The sequence below is a fragment of the Castor canadensis genome, chromosome 1, assembly GCF_047511655.1.
Source record: "Castor canadensis chromosome 1, mCasCan1.hap1v2, whole genome shotgun sequence".
NCBI lineage: Eukaryota > Metazoa > Chordata > Mammalia > Rodentia > Castoridae > Castor > Castor canadensis.
Window position 1 is genome coordinate 92,046,849 of NC_133386.1, and position 13,275 is coordinate 92,060,123.

The window sequence follows — 13,275 nt, forward strand, 5'->3', positions numbered from 1 at the left end:
AAGCTATGGGTAATTTGTGTTGAAGGCAGAGCCGTTTATGTTAGAATCAAAGGTACAGTGCAGTGTTGGGCACCATCCAATTGTAGAGACTGTTGCGTGACTTAGAAGTCCACTCTATCTCAGTTTTCACATGGGCCCTAGAGTTCCAGGATACCAAACTAGATGTTTTTGTTGTTTGTTTACATATGAGTTTGTTGGTTTATTAAAGGGGAATAACATGTTGAGACTATTCAAGCATAGAAGAGAAAGTGATAATCCAATTCCTTAAAGTTTATTACCATTTATAGAATTTTAACCTGGACAGTTTTTAAGGCAGATATGGTTTAAGGCACAGTACTCCAAAAGGAGTCAGTCTTCTGATTCTGAACCCAATTCCTTTTGCTGAAGTTGGGAAGTTATTTGAATTTTTCAAGTTTATCACTTAAATTTATAAGTATCCTATGTTTCTGAGGATCTGGCACTTGTACTTTTAAAAAACCTGAAGCAGAATGAAATACTTTCATTGATTGATGTTTTCTGTGATTTGGCAAATAGGTTGGCACAGTTAATTACATGCCACCAGAAGCAATCAAAGATATGTCATCCCCAAGAGAGAATGGGAAATCCAAGTCAAAGGTACTGTAACTATTATATCCCACTTACCTGGCATCAGTAAACTTTACTCTGAGTTTCATGTTAGCTTCCTTGGTGCCTCTGAACAGGGCTCTGCTATTGAGCTGCATCTCCCAGGCCTACAACAAAATACTTTTACTAAAGTTTTAGGGACGAGGAAACAGACGCATAGAATTACCAGCTAGTGATGAGACCAAACAAAAGTTCTGCCTGGCCTGATTCTACAGTTTATGCTCCTGGGTTTAGGGTTGCTCAGTTTAAGCAACCTTTTTTATATATGTACGTGCTATGAATTTGCGTACAAATTTATGTTAGTTGGGCATAGTGGCTCATGCTTGTTATACTAGCACTGGAGAGGCTGTGGTGGAGCTACAAAGCAAGTTCAAGGTGAGCCTGGACTACATAGCAAGACCCTGTCTCAGAAAAACAACAAAAGAAGTTTATGGTTATGATTTTTAGTCTTGTATGTGCATAAGCTTAGAAGAATTTATTATTTGATCTCATTTGAAGTAATTATGAGTTTGTTGAAAGTGAAGCTCATCTCTTGATAAATAACTTATGAAAACTAGAAAACAGTGTTTTCTTGTAAACAGAATACAGTACTTTCACATTCATTGAGATTTAATTATATTTGTATGATAATTATGACTTTAAATATCATTTTTATATTTTATATTAAAATAAAACAGCTTGTTTTTTCTTTTTCTTTTCCCTTCCTTAGATAAGCCCCAAAAGTGATGTCTGGTCTTTAGGATGCATTTTGTATTATATGACTTATGGGAAAACACCATTTCAGCATATAATTAATCAGATTTCTAAATTGCATGCCATAATAGATCCTAATCATGAAATTGAGTTTCCTGATATTCCAGAGAAAGATCTTCAAGATGTATTAAAGGTAACATCGGTAGTACATGGATTGAAAAGAATGTTCTAAAAGAAATAGTTGAAACAATTGGAATTATGTAACTGGCTTGAATGTAACTGATCTGTTGAAGGGAATGGCTGACAGGTTTTAGGGGATAGTTAGTTACTTTGAAGGTGTTTTAAAACAATTCATGTTGGGAATTTTACAAAAGTGACTTGGAGTAAAAGCATCATTCTTTTGAGTGAATGTCTAAAATGGAACTTCTGTAATATGATGTGGTCTGGAAAGTATCAAAGAAAACCTGCTTTAAAAAAAATAATCATTATTTTTTACAGTGTTGTTTAATAAGGGACCCTAAACAGAGGATATCCATTCCTGAGCTCCTGGTACATCCATATGTCCAAATTCAAACTCATGCAGGTACTGCTCCTTTAAAAGTTGCTCATTACTAGGTTCCTATGAACAGCCTATTAAGTGTAACAAAACTGGAATCTAAATTGACTACTCTTTTGCTGCCTGCCCTCTTGCCAAACAGAAATGTAAATAAAAATGTCTGTGTTCATTGATGTCATTCAGTTTTAATTGTCCTGCATAGGGGACAGTGATTAGTAGTAAATTATAAGAATGCCATTTATTGTGTTAAGCAGAGTATATATTTTTGTTGCTTTATTTTTTGTTTTGAGGCAGGATCTCACTTTCATGTATCCCTTGCTGGCCTCAAACTAATTATTTGCCTACCTAAGTTGCTAAAGTATGTACTTTCAATTGAATTTATATGTTTATTAGTATCACTGTGTTGATGATGTATATTTTGTAGGTAACCAGATAGCTAAGGGAACCACTGATGAAATGAAATATGTCCTGGGTCAACTTGTTGGTCTGAATTCTCCTAACTCTATTTTGAAAGCTGCTAAAGTAAGTATGTTTGTTCTCTGTGTTAATTAACTATTTCAATATAGCTTAATTGGTTACACACTTAGAGAAACAGGTAACCCAAAGGAAAGTTGGGCCAGTGGTCTTGAAGTCTTTATTTCTGCGCTTAGGTATTCAACACATCCTATTTGACAAGTACCTATCTTTTTTATTTATTTATTTATTTTGGCAGGAGATGGGGGACACACAGTCTGGGGTTTGAACTTGAGGGCCTTGCTCTTACTAGTTACGCAATGAGCCATGCCCCCAGCCCTTTTTTGCTTTCTTTATTTTTCTAAGAAGTTCTTGTTTTTATGCCTGTGTGTGCCTGGACTGCTCTCCTCCTATTTATACTTGCCGAGTAACTGGAGTGGCAGCACACACAGCTTTTTATTGGTTGAGATGTGGTCTCGCCAGCCCACGCATGCTTCAAACCACAGACTTCCTGATCTCCACCTCCCAAGAACCTAGGATAATAAGCGTGAGCCTCCATGCCAGGCTTGATTCCTGTTCTGTGCATATAGCACAGGTCAGAGTGGGTTTTCAAAAAAGGTACATTCAAAAGATTACTGTCAGGCCTCAGTTGGATAAATTTAGTATTGTGTGTATGTGTGTGGTGTGTGTATTGTGTGTATTCTGTATATGCGTGTTTGTGTGTTGTGTGTTTGTGTGGTGGGTGTATTTTGTGTGTATGTGTGTGGGGTGTGTGTGGGTATTGTGTGTATTTGTGTGTATGTGTGGCGTGTGTGTATTGTGTGAATGTGTGTGGGTGTATTATGTATGTGTGTGGTTTGTGTGTGGTGGGTGTATTGTGTATGTGCGTGTGGTGTGTGTTTTGTGTGTATGTGTGTTTTTCTGTAGTGTGTGTGGCGGGTGAATTGTGTGGGTATATCTGTATGTCTGTGTGGTGTGTGTATGTGGGTGTATTGTTTGAGTGTGTGGTTTGTGTGTGTATGTGTGTGTGGTGGGTGTATTGTGTATATGCGTGTGGTGGGTGTGTATTTTGTGTGTAGGTGCATGTGTATTATGTGTATGGGTCGATTGTGTATGTGTGGGGGGGTGTGGGTATGTGTGTAGGTGGTGTGTGTAGTGTGTGTGGTGTGTGTATTGTGTGTATGTATGTGTTTGTGTAGTGTGTGTGGCAGGTGAATTGTGGGTATGTCTGTGTCTGTGTGTGGTGTGTGTATTGTGTGTATGTGGGTGTATTGTTTGAGTGTGGTTTGTGTGTGTGTATGTGTGGTGGGTATATTGTGTGTATGTATGTGCATGTGGTGTGTATTTTGTGTGTAGGTGCATGTGTATTGTGTGTGTACATGTGTGTAGGTGTGTATTGTATGTGTACATCTGTGTATGTGTGTGTGGTATATGTGTGTAGGTGGTGTGTGTGTATTATTTGTGTGGTGTGTGTATGTGTGTGTTGTATGTGTGCTGTGTGAGTATGTAGTGTGTGTAAGTGTGTCGGTTGTATGTGTGGGGGCGAATGGGTATGTGTGTAGTGTGAGTGGTGTGTGTATGTGTGTGGTGTGTTTGTGTGCATGTGTGTGTATTGTGTTTATGTGTGTGTATTGTGTGTATGTATGTGTGGTGGGTGTATTGTGTGTGTGGTGTGTGTATGTGTGGTGTGGGGGGGTATTGTGTGTAGGTGTGTGTGTGTGTATTGTGTGTATGTGCGGCGTGTGTGTATGTGTGTGGGTGTATTGTGTGTATGTGTGTGTGGTGGGTATATTGTGTGTATGTATGTGCGTGTGTGGTGTGTGTGTATTTGTGTAGGTGCACGTGTATTCTGTGTATGTATGTGTGTGGGGGGGTGTGGGTATGTGTGTTGTGTGTATGTGTGTAGGTGGCTTGTGTATTTGTGTGTGGTGTATATGTGTGTGTTTTATGTGTGTTGTGTGAGTGTGTAGTGTAAGTGTGTGGGGTGTATGTGTGGGGGGTTGTGGGTATGTGTGTGCGTGTACTGTGTGTGGTGTATGTCTATGGTGTGTGTATTTGTGTGTGTGTATTGTATGTGTGTGGTGTATATGCATGTATACATGTTTGTGTGTAGTGTGCTGTGTGTGTGTACTGTGTGTATGTGTGTGCTGTGTGTATTGTGTGTGTGTAGGTGGTGTGTGTATAGTGTGTGGTGGGTGTGTATGTTTCTGTGTGGTGTGTGTGTATGTATGGGTGTGTCTGGTGTATGTGTGTGGGGTGTGTGTATGTGAGTATGTGTGTAGGTGTATTGTGTGTATGTGTGTGGTCTGTGTGTGTGGTATGTGTGGTGTGTGTATTGTGTGTATGTGTGTGTGCTGGGTGTGTATGTGTGGGGTATTGTGTGTAGGTGTGTGTGTATTGTGTGTATGTGTGGTGTGTGTGTGTGTGGTGGGTACATTGTATGCGTCTGGTATGTGTGTATTTTGTGTGTGTATTGTGTCTGGTGTGTGTGGTGTGTGTATTTTGTATGTGTGCTGTGTATAGGGATGTGTGTATTTCTGTGTATTGTGTATGTGCAGCATGTGTATTGTGCAAATGTGGGTGGGTGTATTGTGTGTATGTGTGTGTATTATGTATGTGTGGGGGGGTTGGGGGTGGGTATATGTGTAGGTGGTGTTTCTGTAGTGTGTGTGGCGGGTGTGTTCTGTGTGTGTGTCTGTGTGTGGTGTGTGTATTGTGTGTATGTATATGGGTGTATTGTTTGTATGAGTGTGGTTTGTGTTTGTGTGTATGTGGTGGGTATACTGTGTATATGTATGTGTGTGGTGTGTATTTTGTGAGTAGGTGCGTGTGTATTGTGTGTGTACTTGTGTGTGTATGAGTGTGTGGTGTGTGTGTTGTATGTGTGTTGTGTGAGTGTGTAGTGTGTGTGTGTGTCGGGTGGGGGAGTGTGGGTATGTGTGTGTAGTGTGAGTGGTGTGTGTATTGTGTGTATGTGTGGTGTGTGTATTTGTGTGCATGTGTGTGTATTGTGTTTATGTGTGTGGCGTGTATTGTGTGTATGGTGTGTGTGGTGGGTGTATTGTGTGTGGTGTGTATGTGGGGGGATATTGTGTGTGTATTGTGTGTATGTGTGGTTTGTGTGTGTGGTGGGTATATTATGTGTATGTATGTGCGTGTGTGGTGTGTATTTGTGTAGGTGAGTGTGTATTGTGTGTGGGGTAGGTATGTGTGAGTCGTGTGTGTATTGTGTGTGTGGTGTGTGTGGTATATGTGTATGTATTTGCGTGCACATGTATGGGTGTGTCGGGTGTGTGTATGTATGTGTGGTGTGTGTGTTTGTATATATGTTTGGTGTGTGTGTATTGTGTGTATGTCTGCGTGTGTGGTGTATGTATTGTGTGTAGGTGGTGTGGGGGTGTGTGTGTAGTGTGTGGTGGGTGTGTATGTTTCCATGTGGTGTATGTGTTTGTGTGTGTATGTGTGTCTGTGGTGTATGTGTGTGGGGTGTGTGTATGTGTGTGCGGGGGTGTATTGTGTATATGTGTGTGGTGTGTGTATGTGTGTGGGTATTGTGTGAAGGTGTGTGTGTGTGTATTGTGTGTATGTGTGGCATGTGTATTTTGTATATGTGTGTGGGTGTATTGTTTGTGTGGTGTGTGTGTGTGTGTGTGCGTGTGTGCGTGTTGTACTGGAGCTGAACTTAAGGCCATGTGCTTGCTAGGCCTTGCTGAGTCTAGCTCTTGAGCCTTGACCCCAGCCCATAATTATAATTTTCCATGTCCTGTGTTCATTAGTTTACATATCATCTGAAAATATATACTAAGTTTCATACTAGTATGTTTTACCTATAGGAATTTAGCTAAGTATAGGTTGATATTTGAGAAAAGGTGAGGGACTCGAGGATATGTTGAAGGTTTGATACCTGTTTATTAATAATATATTGTATTTCTCTTATGGGAGTATTGAGCTGCATTTCATAATATGAAGTTAAACATTCAGAATTCTTAGCTAGTAGTGTGTGATAATTTTCTGATTTTAAGAAAAGAGAAATTTATTATATTTGGAATATACCAAGTTACCTTTACTCAATCTGTTAATACAATGAATGAGAAAGTTATAAAACAAACCTTTTTTATTTCAGACTTTATATGAACGGTACAGTAGTGGTGAAAGTCATGATTCTTCAGCATCCAAGACATTTGAAAAAAAGTTGGAAAAAAAATGATATGTAGCTACTTATAAGCTGTCAAATAACACTATAAAATATATTGAACCTTTACATTCTTCATTCTTTGGAAATCTACTCTTGAAAACAACTTTATTCTGAAATGTTATCGGTAAAAAAATCAGTAGATTTCTGCAAAACAAAACTGTAAAAATAACCACTAATGTCACTGTATATATTAAATTAAATAAGTTTTTACCTGTTTTTGCTTTTTCATGTAAATTAATCTATTTGATAGTATTTCACACCTGGAAGAGGGTGGACAACTGAAATATATTCCCAAGAACTATGTAAATAAAGCTTTAAGTGACACCAAAATTTCAAAATTGTAAAGTTATTTTCTTCAAGCAAATGTAGTGTTAGCCTGGTAGTAAAATTCTTAATGATTAAGGGAAGCCTTGAAGCTTAGTAAATGAACTTTAACTAAGATGAAGCTTCAGCTTAGTAAATGAACTTGTAAAAAATAAAATTCCCAGTGGATTTAAGTCGCCTCAATTACTGCTGCCTCTGCCCGCCCCCCAATTTTGCAGATCTTCTGCACAGCCTCTGCTTGTGCCAAGAGGACTTGCTTCACCTTTTCTCCCTCAGCGGTTTGCTGGATGCAGTGGCCTCCGCCTCAGCAGGCCAGTGCCCTGTGGCAATGAGTTCCTTGTCAGTGCGCGGACTTCCTGCGCCTCTACAGCTGTCTGCTTCTTACGCTGCATGACCCTCAATCTCAATCTCTTCCTCCCCGGTCTTCGGCTGCTCAGGGCCTCCTTGCAGTTCATAGCTCAACTGGGCCCCGGCAGACTTGACGCTGACCTCCTCACTGAAGGCTGACTTTTGCGGTTCAAAGTCTCCCTTGGAGTCAACAATCTTTGTGCTGCATGCATTTCACGTCCAGCATTTCCTTCTTGCACTCAGCTTCACAGAGATGCCTGCATCCTGTTCAGCCTCGGCCTTGCTAGTGTCACCATCTCTTTGGACCACGGCAGTCTATGTCTTGCCCAGGGAGCTTAGATAGTCCATTTTGTCATACACGCCCCTGATGGTAAAGCTGAGGGTCTCGATGCCCATGCGGCCAATGTCAGGGGCTGGCACCTCCCGCACCAGCTTGGCAAACTGGTCTCGGTCCTGAGAAACTGGCTCCAGAGTCAGGGCCCCAAGGATGGAGCGCAGATGCCCCTCCAGGGTTAAGGCTATGCCTCCGCATCTCTGTGTCCTCACAGCTGAGCTGCAACACCAGCAATCTCTAGGGGACTCCTCTGAGCCTCGGAGAAACGCCACCAGACTCAGACCCAGCCGCCAAACACGATAGATGGAACCACAGCAGCCCCCTGAAACCGCCAGCGCTTCGTTGGGCCCCACCGTGTGGCAATTTTCCATGGCGCTGGTGTGAGGGAAGGCCCTCGGCCACGCGGACCTGGACAGCAGCAGCGGGGCATGCCCAGCCCATCCTGCCACCCCCGGTTTTCTTTATCTGTGCCTCCCTCCTCTTTTTTAAGTGCTGGGGCTCAAACCCAGGGCCTTGTGCATGCTAGGCAAATGGTCTGCACTAAACCCCAATCCTCCTTAGAGTCTCTTGACTCAGTCTCATAGCTTACTTAAAGGTACAAATTGAGCATCTCTAATCTGAAAATCCAAAATGCTTCAAAATTTTAAACTTCGAGCACCACTGTGACCCACAAGCGGAAAAGTTTACAACTGATCCCTTGTGGTAGATTGCAGTCAAAACACAGGCACACACAAAAATTTTTTAATGACCTTTAGGCTACATGTATAAGGTGTATGTGAAATGTATGAATTTTGTGTTTGGACTTGGGTCTCATCCCCAAGAATTTCATTGTGTACATGCAAATATTCCAAAATCAGAAAAAATCCAAAACACTGCTAGTCCACAAGATTTCCAGCAAGGATAGTCAAATCTGTGTTATCACAAACTACTCTTGTTAATTTTCAAAAGACTTTTTCTTTAAGAGCAGTTTTATGTTCACAGCAAAATTAAGCAGAAAATACAGAATTCCCGTATATCCTTTACCTTCATTCACTGACAGCCTCCACCACTTTTAGCATTCTTGGTGCTGTATGTCCTATGGCTTTTCATATGTTGAATGACTTGTATCTACCATCATATATCCTACAAAGGGTGATCCTATATCACTTCCCTTATAATTCCCTTGACCTTTCTCATCCTTCCCTGCCCCTCAACCCTTGGCAACTTCTAGTCATTTTTCTTTTCCATGAATGTTATAGGTGGAATCATATAGTGACTTCTTTCACTAGTAATATGCATATAAGCTTCCTCCATGTCTTTATGACTTGATAGCTCATTTCTTTTTAACGCTGATTAATAGTCCATTGTAGGGATGAATCACACTTTGTTTATCCATTCACCTACTAAAAGACATCTTGGTTGCTCCCAAGTTTGGGCAGTTGTGAATAAAGCTACTATAAAGATCTCCATAGGTTTTGTGTGGACATGTTTTCAACTACTTTTGGTAGATACTAAGGAGCATGATTGCTAGATTCTATGGTAAGAGTGTTTAGTTTTGTAAGAAACTATCAAACTCTTCCAAAGTGGCTGTTCCATCTAACATTCCCACTAGCAATGAATGAGAATTCCTCTCGCTCTATATCCTCATTAGCATTTGATGTGATCTATGCTTTGAATTTTGGTTGTTCTAATAAGTATATAGTATTGATTTCCTTAATGACATGTGACATGTTTTCATTTTCATATGCTAATTTGTCATGTGCTTATCTTCCTTGGTCAGGTATCAGTTCAGTGGTCTTCTGCCAATTTTTTTAATCTGGTTCATTTTATTGTAGAAGTTTAAGAGTTCTGTATATTTTTGAATAGCAGTCCTTTCTCAGGTATGTCTTTTGCAAATATTTCTTCAATTTTGTGGGTTTTGGGGTTTGGAATTTTAAGTTAACATAATAGATAGTTAGTAAATTTAAATTGAAGTTCTGTAAACCTGCTGGTGGAGAGAGCATGGTAAAAATCCAACCTCAAAGTCAGAAATTTATCTCATATCTACCCCTTAGAACTACTGTTATTTTTCTTTTTCAGATCATCTTGAAATTACCATCAATTTTTTGATGCTTGTCTCAGTATTGAAAAACAACTGTTTCCTTTGAAGTTAAGCAATGAAAAATTTACCTAGATTCATACATTCCCAAGCATAAGTTCCATCTTAACTGAATTGAATCAGCTATGTCCCAGCTTTGTGACTGAGGCATCAAGTTAGAGTGTCATCAGTACTCTCCTACTTTGATAGTCCTTTATAGTAAATAATCTATGTGCACTGAATTTCAGTAGTTAGTGTATGTTGGCATTCAGTAAGAAGAATTTTCATTGGCAATTTTATGTTCCCCTCTACTTGCTTAGGCTAAACAAAGTAATGCTCCTTAGTAGGATTTTCTGCAGTTAAGCTTTTTTCTTCTGAACCTACTTGGGGTTTAAGAAGAGCACCTTTTCTCTTGTAGCTATTCAGTCTAGCCAGGAGGAAGGAGAAAGACTCAACTTGAAGCATTCTCTGGTAAGCTTGTGGGCCTGGGCCAGTTGCTGAGTGACTTCAAAACTTGATATCCTTAATTAGTGCAATTAAAACAGGGTTACATGAGTTCCTAGGTCTTCTCTCAGTCTTACTTAATCTGTGAACTCTTACATGAAAAATAAATTTAGATGGAAAACAGGAAAGAAACTCTTTATATTTATGAGGTGGCAACTTTTCTGCTTGAGTCCACAATTAGGAAGCTAGATTTGGGGTTCTGAAGTTTCCTTGCTTGAGACATCCCAAAGAATGTACGGAAGAAAGAGGCAATCTTTCATCTTTAGGTATAGTCCTTATGCCCAGCCTAGCCCCCACTATTGCTGTATTGGCCATTCTCCACCTCCACGGAGAAAGGCTATAGGAATACTTGGTATTCTGGCCTCATCCCCTCCTATTCTGCCTGCTGGTTGAATGAATCTATGAGCACAATGGGAGAAAGAGTATATGAAACTTAGAATGTGTTGCTGTGGGCTTAGGTTGGGTATTTAATTTTGTCTTGAAGTTTTAGCTTTTTATCTGTATTTAGTAGGTTGAGATTGTGGGTAAGAAATCTTAATACTGAACATATACCAAAAGTTGGGTCAAGTGCTTACATCTGAACAGTAAACTCCTCAGTCCATGTTTTCTAGAAACTTTCTGCCTAATGCGAGAGCAATCTAGATCAATATGCAATCTCTTCATCTCTTGTCTTAACATGATTTAAAAGCTCGAATGTGTGGATAATTCCCCTATTTATATCTACAACCTAAACTTATCTCTTGAACTTATACATTCAATTGGCTGTTTGTCATCTTCACTTGGGATGTCCTACATCTCAAACTCAACGTATACAAAAATACAATTGGCCTTTGTCAAAACCTGCTTCTTAGTCTAGGCATGGTGACACATGCCTATAATCCCAGCCATTCAAGAGGGCCAGCCTGGGCTTCACAGCAAAAGCCTGTTTTGAAAAATCAAAGACACCAAAACAACAACAACAAAAACCCCAACTCTGCTCCCTTCAAATTCTTCCCCATCTCAACTGATGTCAATTCCATCCTTCAATTACTCAGGTATAAAATCTTGGATCCATCTTTAACTCCTCACTTTTTTCTTAGGACACTCATTCATTCCATCAGAAAATGTTTGCCTATTTTCTAAATGTATTTGCAGCCTGACCACTTGTTGCCATCTCACCGCTGCTACCCTGTTCTGAGTATCATCTGTCACTTGTATTTCTGTAACAGCCTCCTAACTGGTCTTGCTGAATTCTACATTTTTCTCCTTAAAGTTAACCCTCAACCTAACAGCCAGAATGACTATTTTAAAACAAGTCACACTTAGATCCGTTTTTCCTTGATTCAAATCCCTACAGTGGCTCTCATCTTTACTCTGACTGAAATCAACAACTTACAATGATCTACAAAGCCCTGGGTGACCTGGGCTCCAGCAACCCCGCTGACCTCTTCACTCGGGGCAGCCAGGCCCTCTGAGAACACAGTGTTAGACGGAGGAAATCTTAGTGTAGTTTTCATGTGCATTTCCTTTATGTCTAAGGATGTTAAATGTTTTTTCATGTATTTATTCGCCATTTGAATTTCAGTTCAGAGAACTGTCCAACTTGCCGATTCATTGACTGAATGATTTGTTCTCATGGCAATTAGAGTCCTATTCAGAAAATAATTACCTGTGTCTTCTAGAATTTTCCCTTTTTTTTACCTGTAGTGTTTTCAGTTTTCCATCTTATATAAAGATCTCTGATCTACTTGGGGTTGCTTTTTGTACAAGATAAGAAATGGGTAATGGGCAGTCTTCTGTATGTAGATAGCCAATTTTCTAGTATCATTTGTTGAAGAGGCTGTCTTTTCTCCAGTGTATGATTTTGGCTCCTTTGTCAAAGCTCAGATGGTTGTAGCTATGTGGTGTTTTTATTTCTGGGTCTTCTATTCTGTTCCATTGGAAGCTGTGTCTATTTTTGTGTCAGTACTATTTTTGTGTTTTGGTTACTATATCTCTGTAGTATAATTTGAAATCTGATATTATGATACCTACAGCATTGCTCTTTTCTCTTAGAATTACTTTTCTATGCTTCCATATGAACTTTAGGATTGATTTTTATTTTTCTGTGAAGGATATTGGGATCTTGCTGGGCATTGCGTTGAATCTAGATTGCTTTTGGTGGTATAGCAATTTTCACTATATTTCTGTCAATCCATGAACATGGCAGGGCTTTTCATCTTCTGGTGTCTTCAGGTTTTTATCATAGAGGTCTTTCACCAGTGTGATTAAGTTCATGCTAATTTTTTTTCTTGAGAATATTATGAATGGAATTGTTTTCCTGATTTCTTTCTCAGCTGTTCATTTTTGGTATGTAGAAAATCTACTGATTTTTGTAGGCTAATGTTATATCCTGCTACAGTGCTGAAAGTACTTAGATTTAGAAACTTTTTTGGTGGAATCTTTAGGGTATTTTAAGTATAGAATCATGTCATCTGCAAATAGGTATAAATTGACTTCTTCCTCCCCTACTTGAATCCTTTTATTTCTTTTGCTTGCAATTGCTCTGGTTGGAATTCCAGTACTGTATTGAATAAGAGAAGGGAGAGTGGACATGCTTGTTTTAATCTAACTTTAGAAGAAATGGCTTCAGTTTTTCCCTGTTTAGTATGATGTAGGTTTGTCATATATAACCTTTATTATCTTGAGGTACTTTCCTTCTATTCCTAGTTTCTTTAGAGTTTTTTTTTTTTGTGGTACTAGGGTTTGAACTCAGGACCTTCACCTTGAGCCATTCCATCAGCCCTATTTTTGTGATGTGTTTTTTTCAAGATAGGGTCTTGCAAACTATTTTCCCAGGCTGGCTTCGAACCACAATCCTCCTGATCTCTGCCTCCAGAGTAGCTAGGATTACAGGTATGAGCCACTGGTGCCTGGCTCTTCAGTGCTTTTATCATGAAAGGGCGTTGAATCTTGGCAAAGGCTTTTTCTGCATCAATTGAGACAATCATGTAGTTTTTGTCCTTGATTCTGTTTATGTGCAGTATTATATTTGTTGATTTGCATATTTTGAATCATTCTTGCATCCCTGGGATGAAATCAACTTGATCATAGTGGTTTTTTTGGCAACTGATCAGATGATTTTATTTTATTGTGTTGGGTGGGGGTACATTGTGGCATTTACAAAAGTTCTTACAATATATCAAATGTATCATAGTCACCCCCTCCAC

At 39.5% G+C, this 13,275-nt stretch overlaps 1 protein-coding gene and 1 pseudogene across 10 annotated transcripts in view; one reads left to right on the forward strand and one right to left on the reverse strand.

The window, feature by feature from the left end:
* The window catches only part of Ttk (TTK protein kinase), a 36,159-nt gene extending 29,308 nt beyond the window's left edge, over positions 1 to 6,851 (forward strand). For 8 of the 10 annotated variants that reach the window (XM_020181932.2, XM_074079701.1, XM_074079681.1 and 5 more), the window contains 5 exons: positions 535 to 615; positions 1,334 to 1,510; positions 1,816 to 1,900; positions 2,298 to 2,395; positions 6,450 to 6,851. In XM_020181932.2, coding sequence (XP_020037521.1) covers positions 535 to 615; positions 1,334 to 1,510; positions 1,816 to 1,900; positions 2,298 to 2,395; positions 6,450 to 6,533 — 525 coding nt within the window. In that variant the 3' untranslated portion in view covers positions 6,534 to 6,851. The remainder of the gene's footprint in view (positions 1 to 534; positions 616 to 1,333; positions 1,511 to 1,815; positions 1,901 to 2,297; positions 2,396 to 6,449) is intronic. The other 2 variants (XM_074079716.1, XR_012449855.1) reach the window with 2 other exon arrangements.
* Positions 6,852 to 7,014: 163 nt separating this feature from the next.
* LOC109698013 (flotillin-2-like) lies at positions 7,015 to 7,948 on the reverse strand (annotated as a pseudogene).
* Positions 7,949 to 13,275: the final 5,327 nt, after the last annotated feature.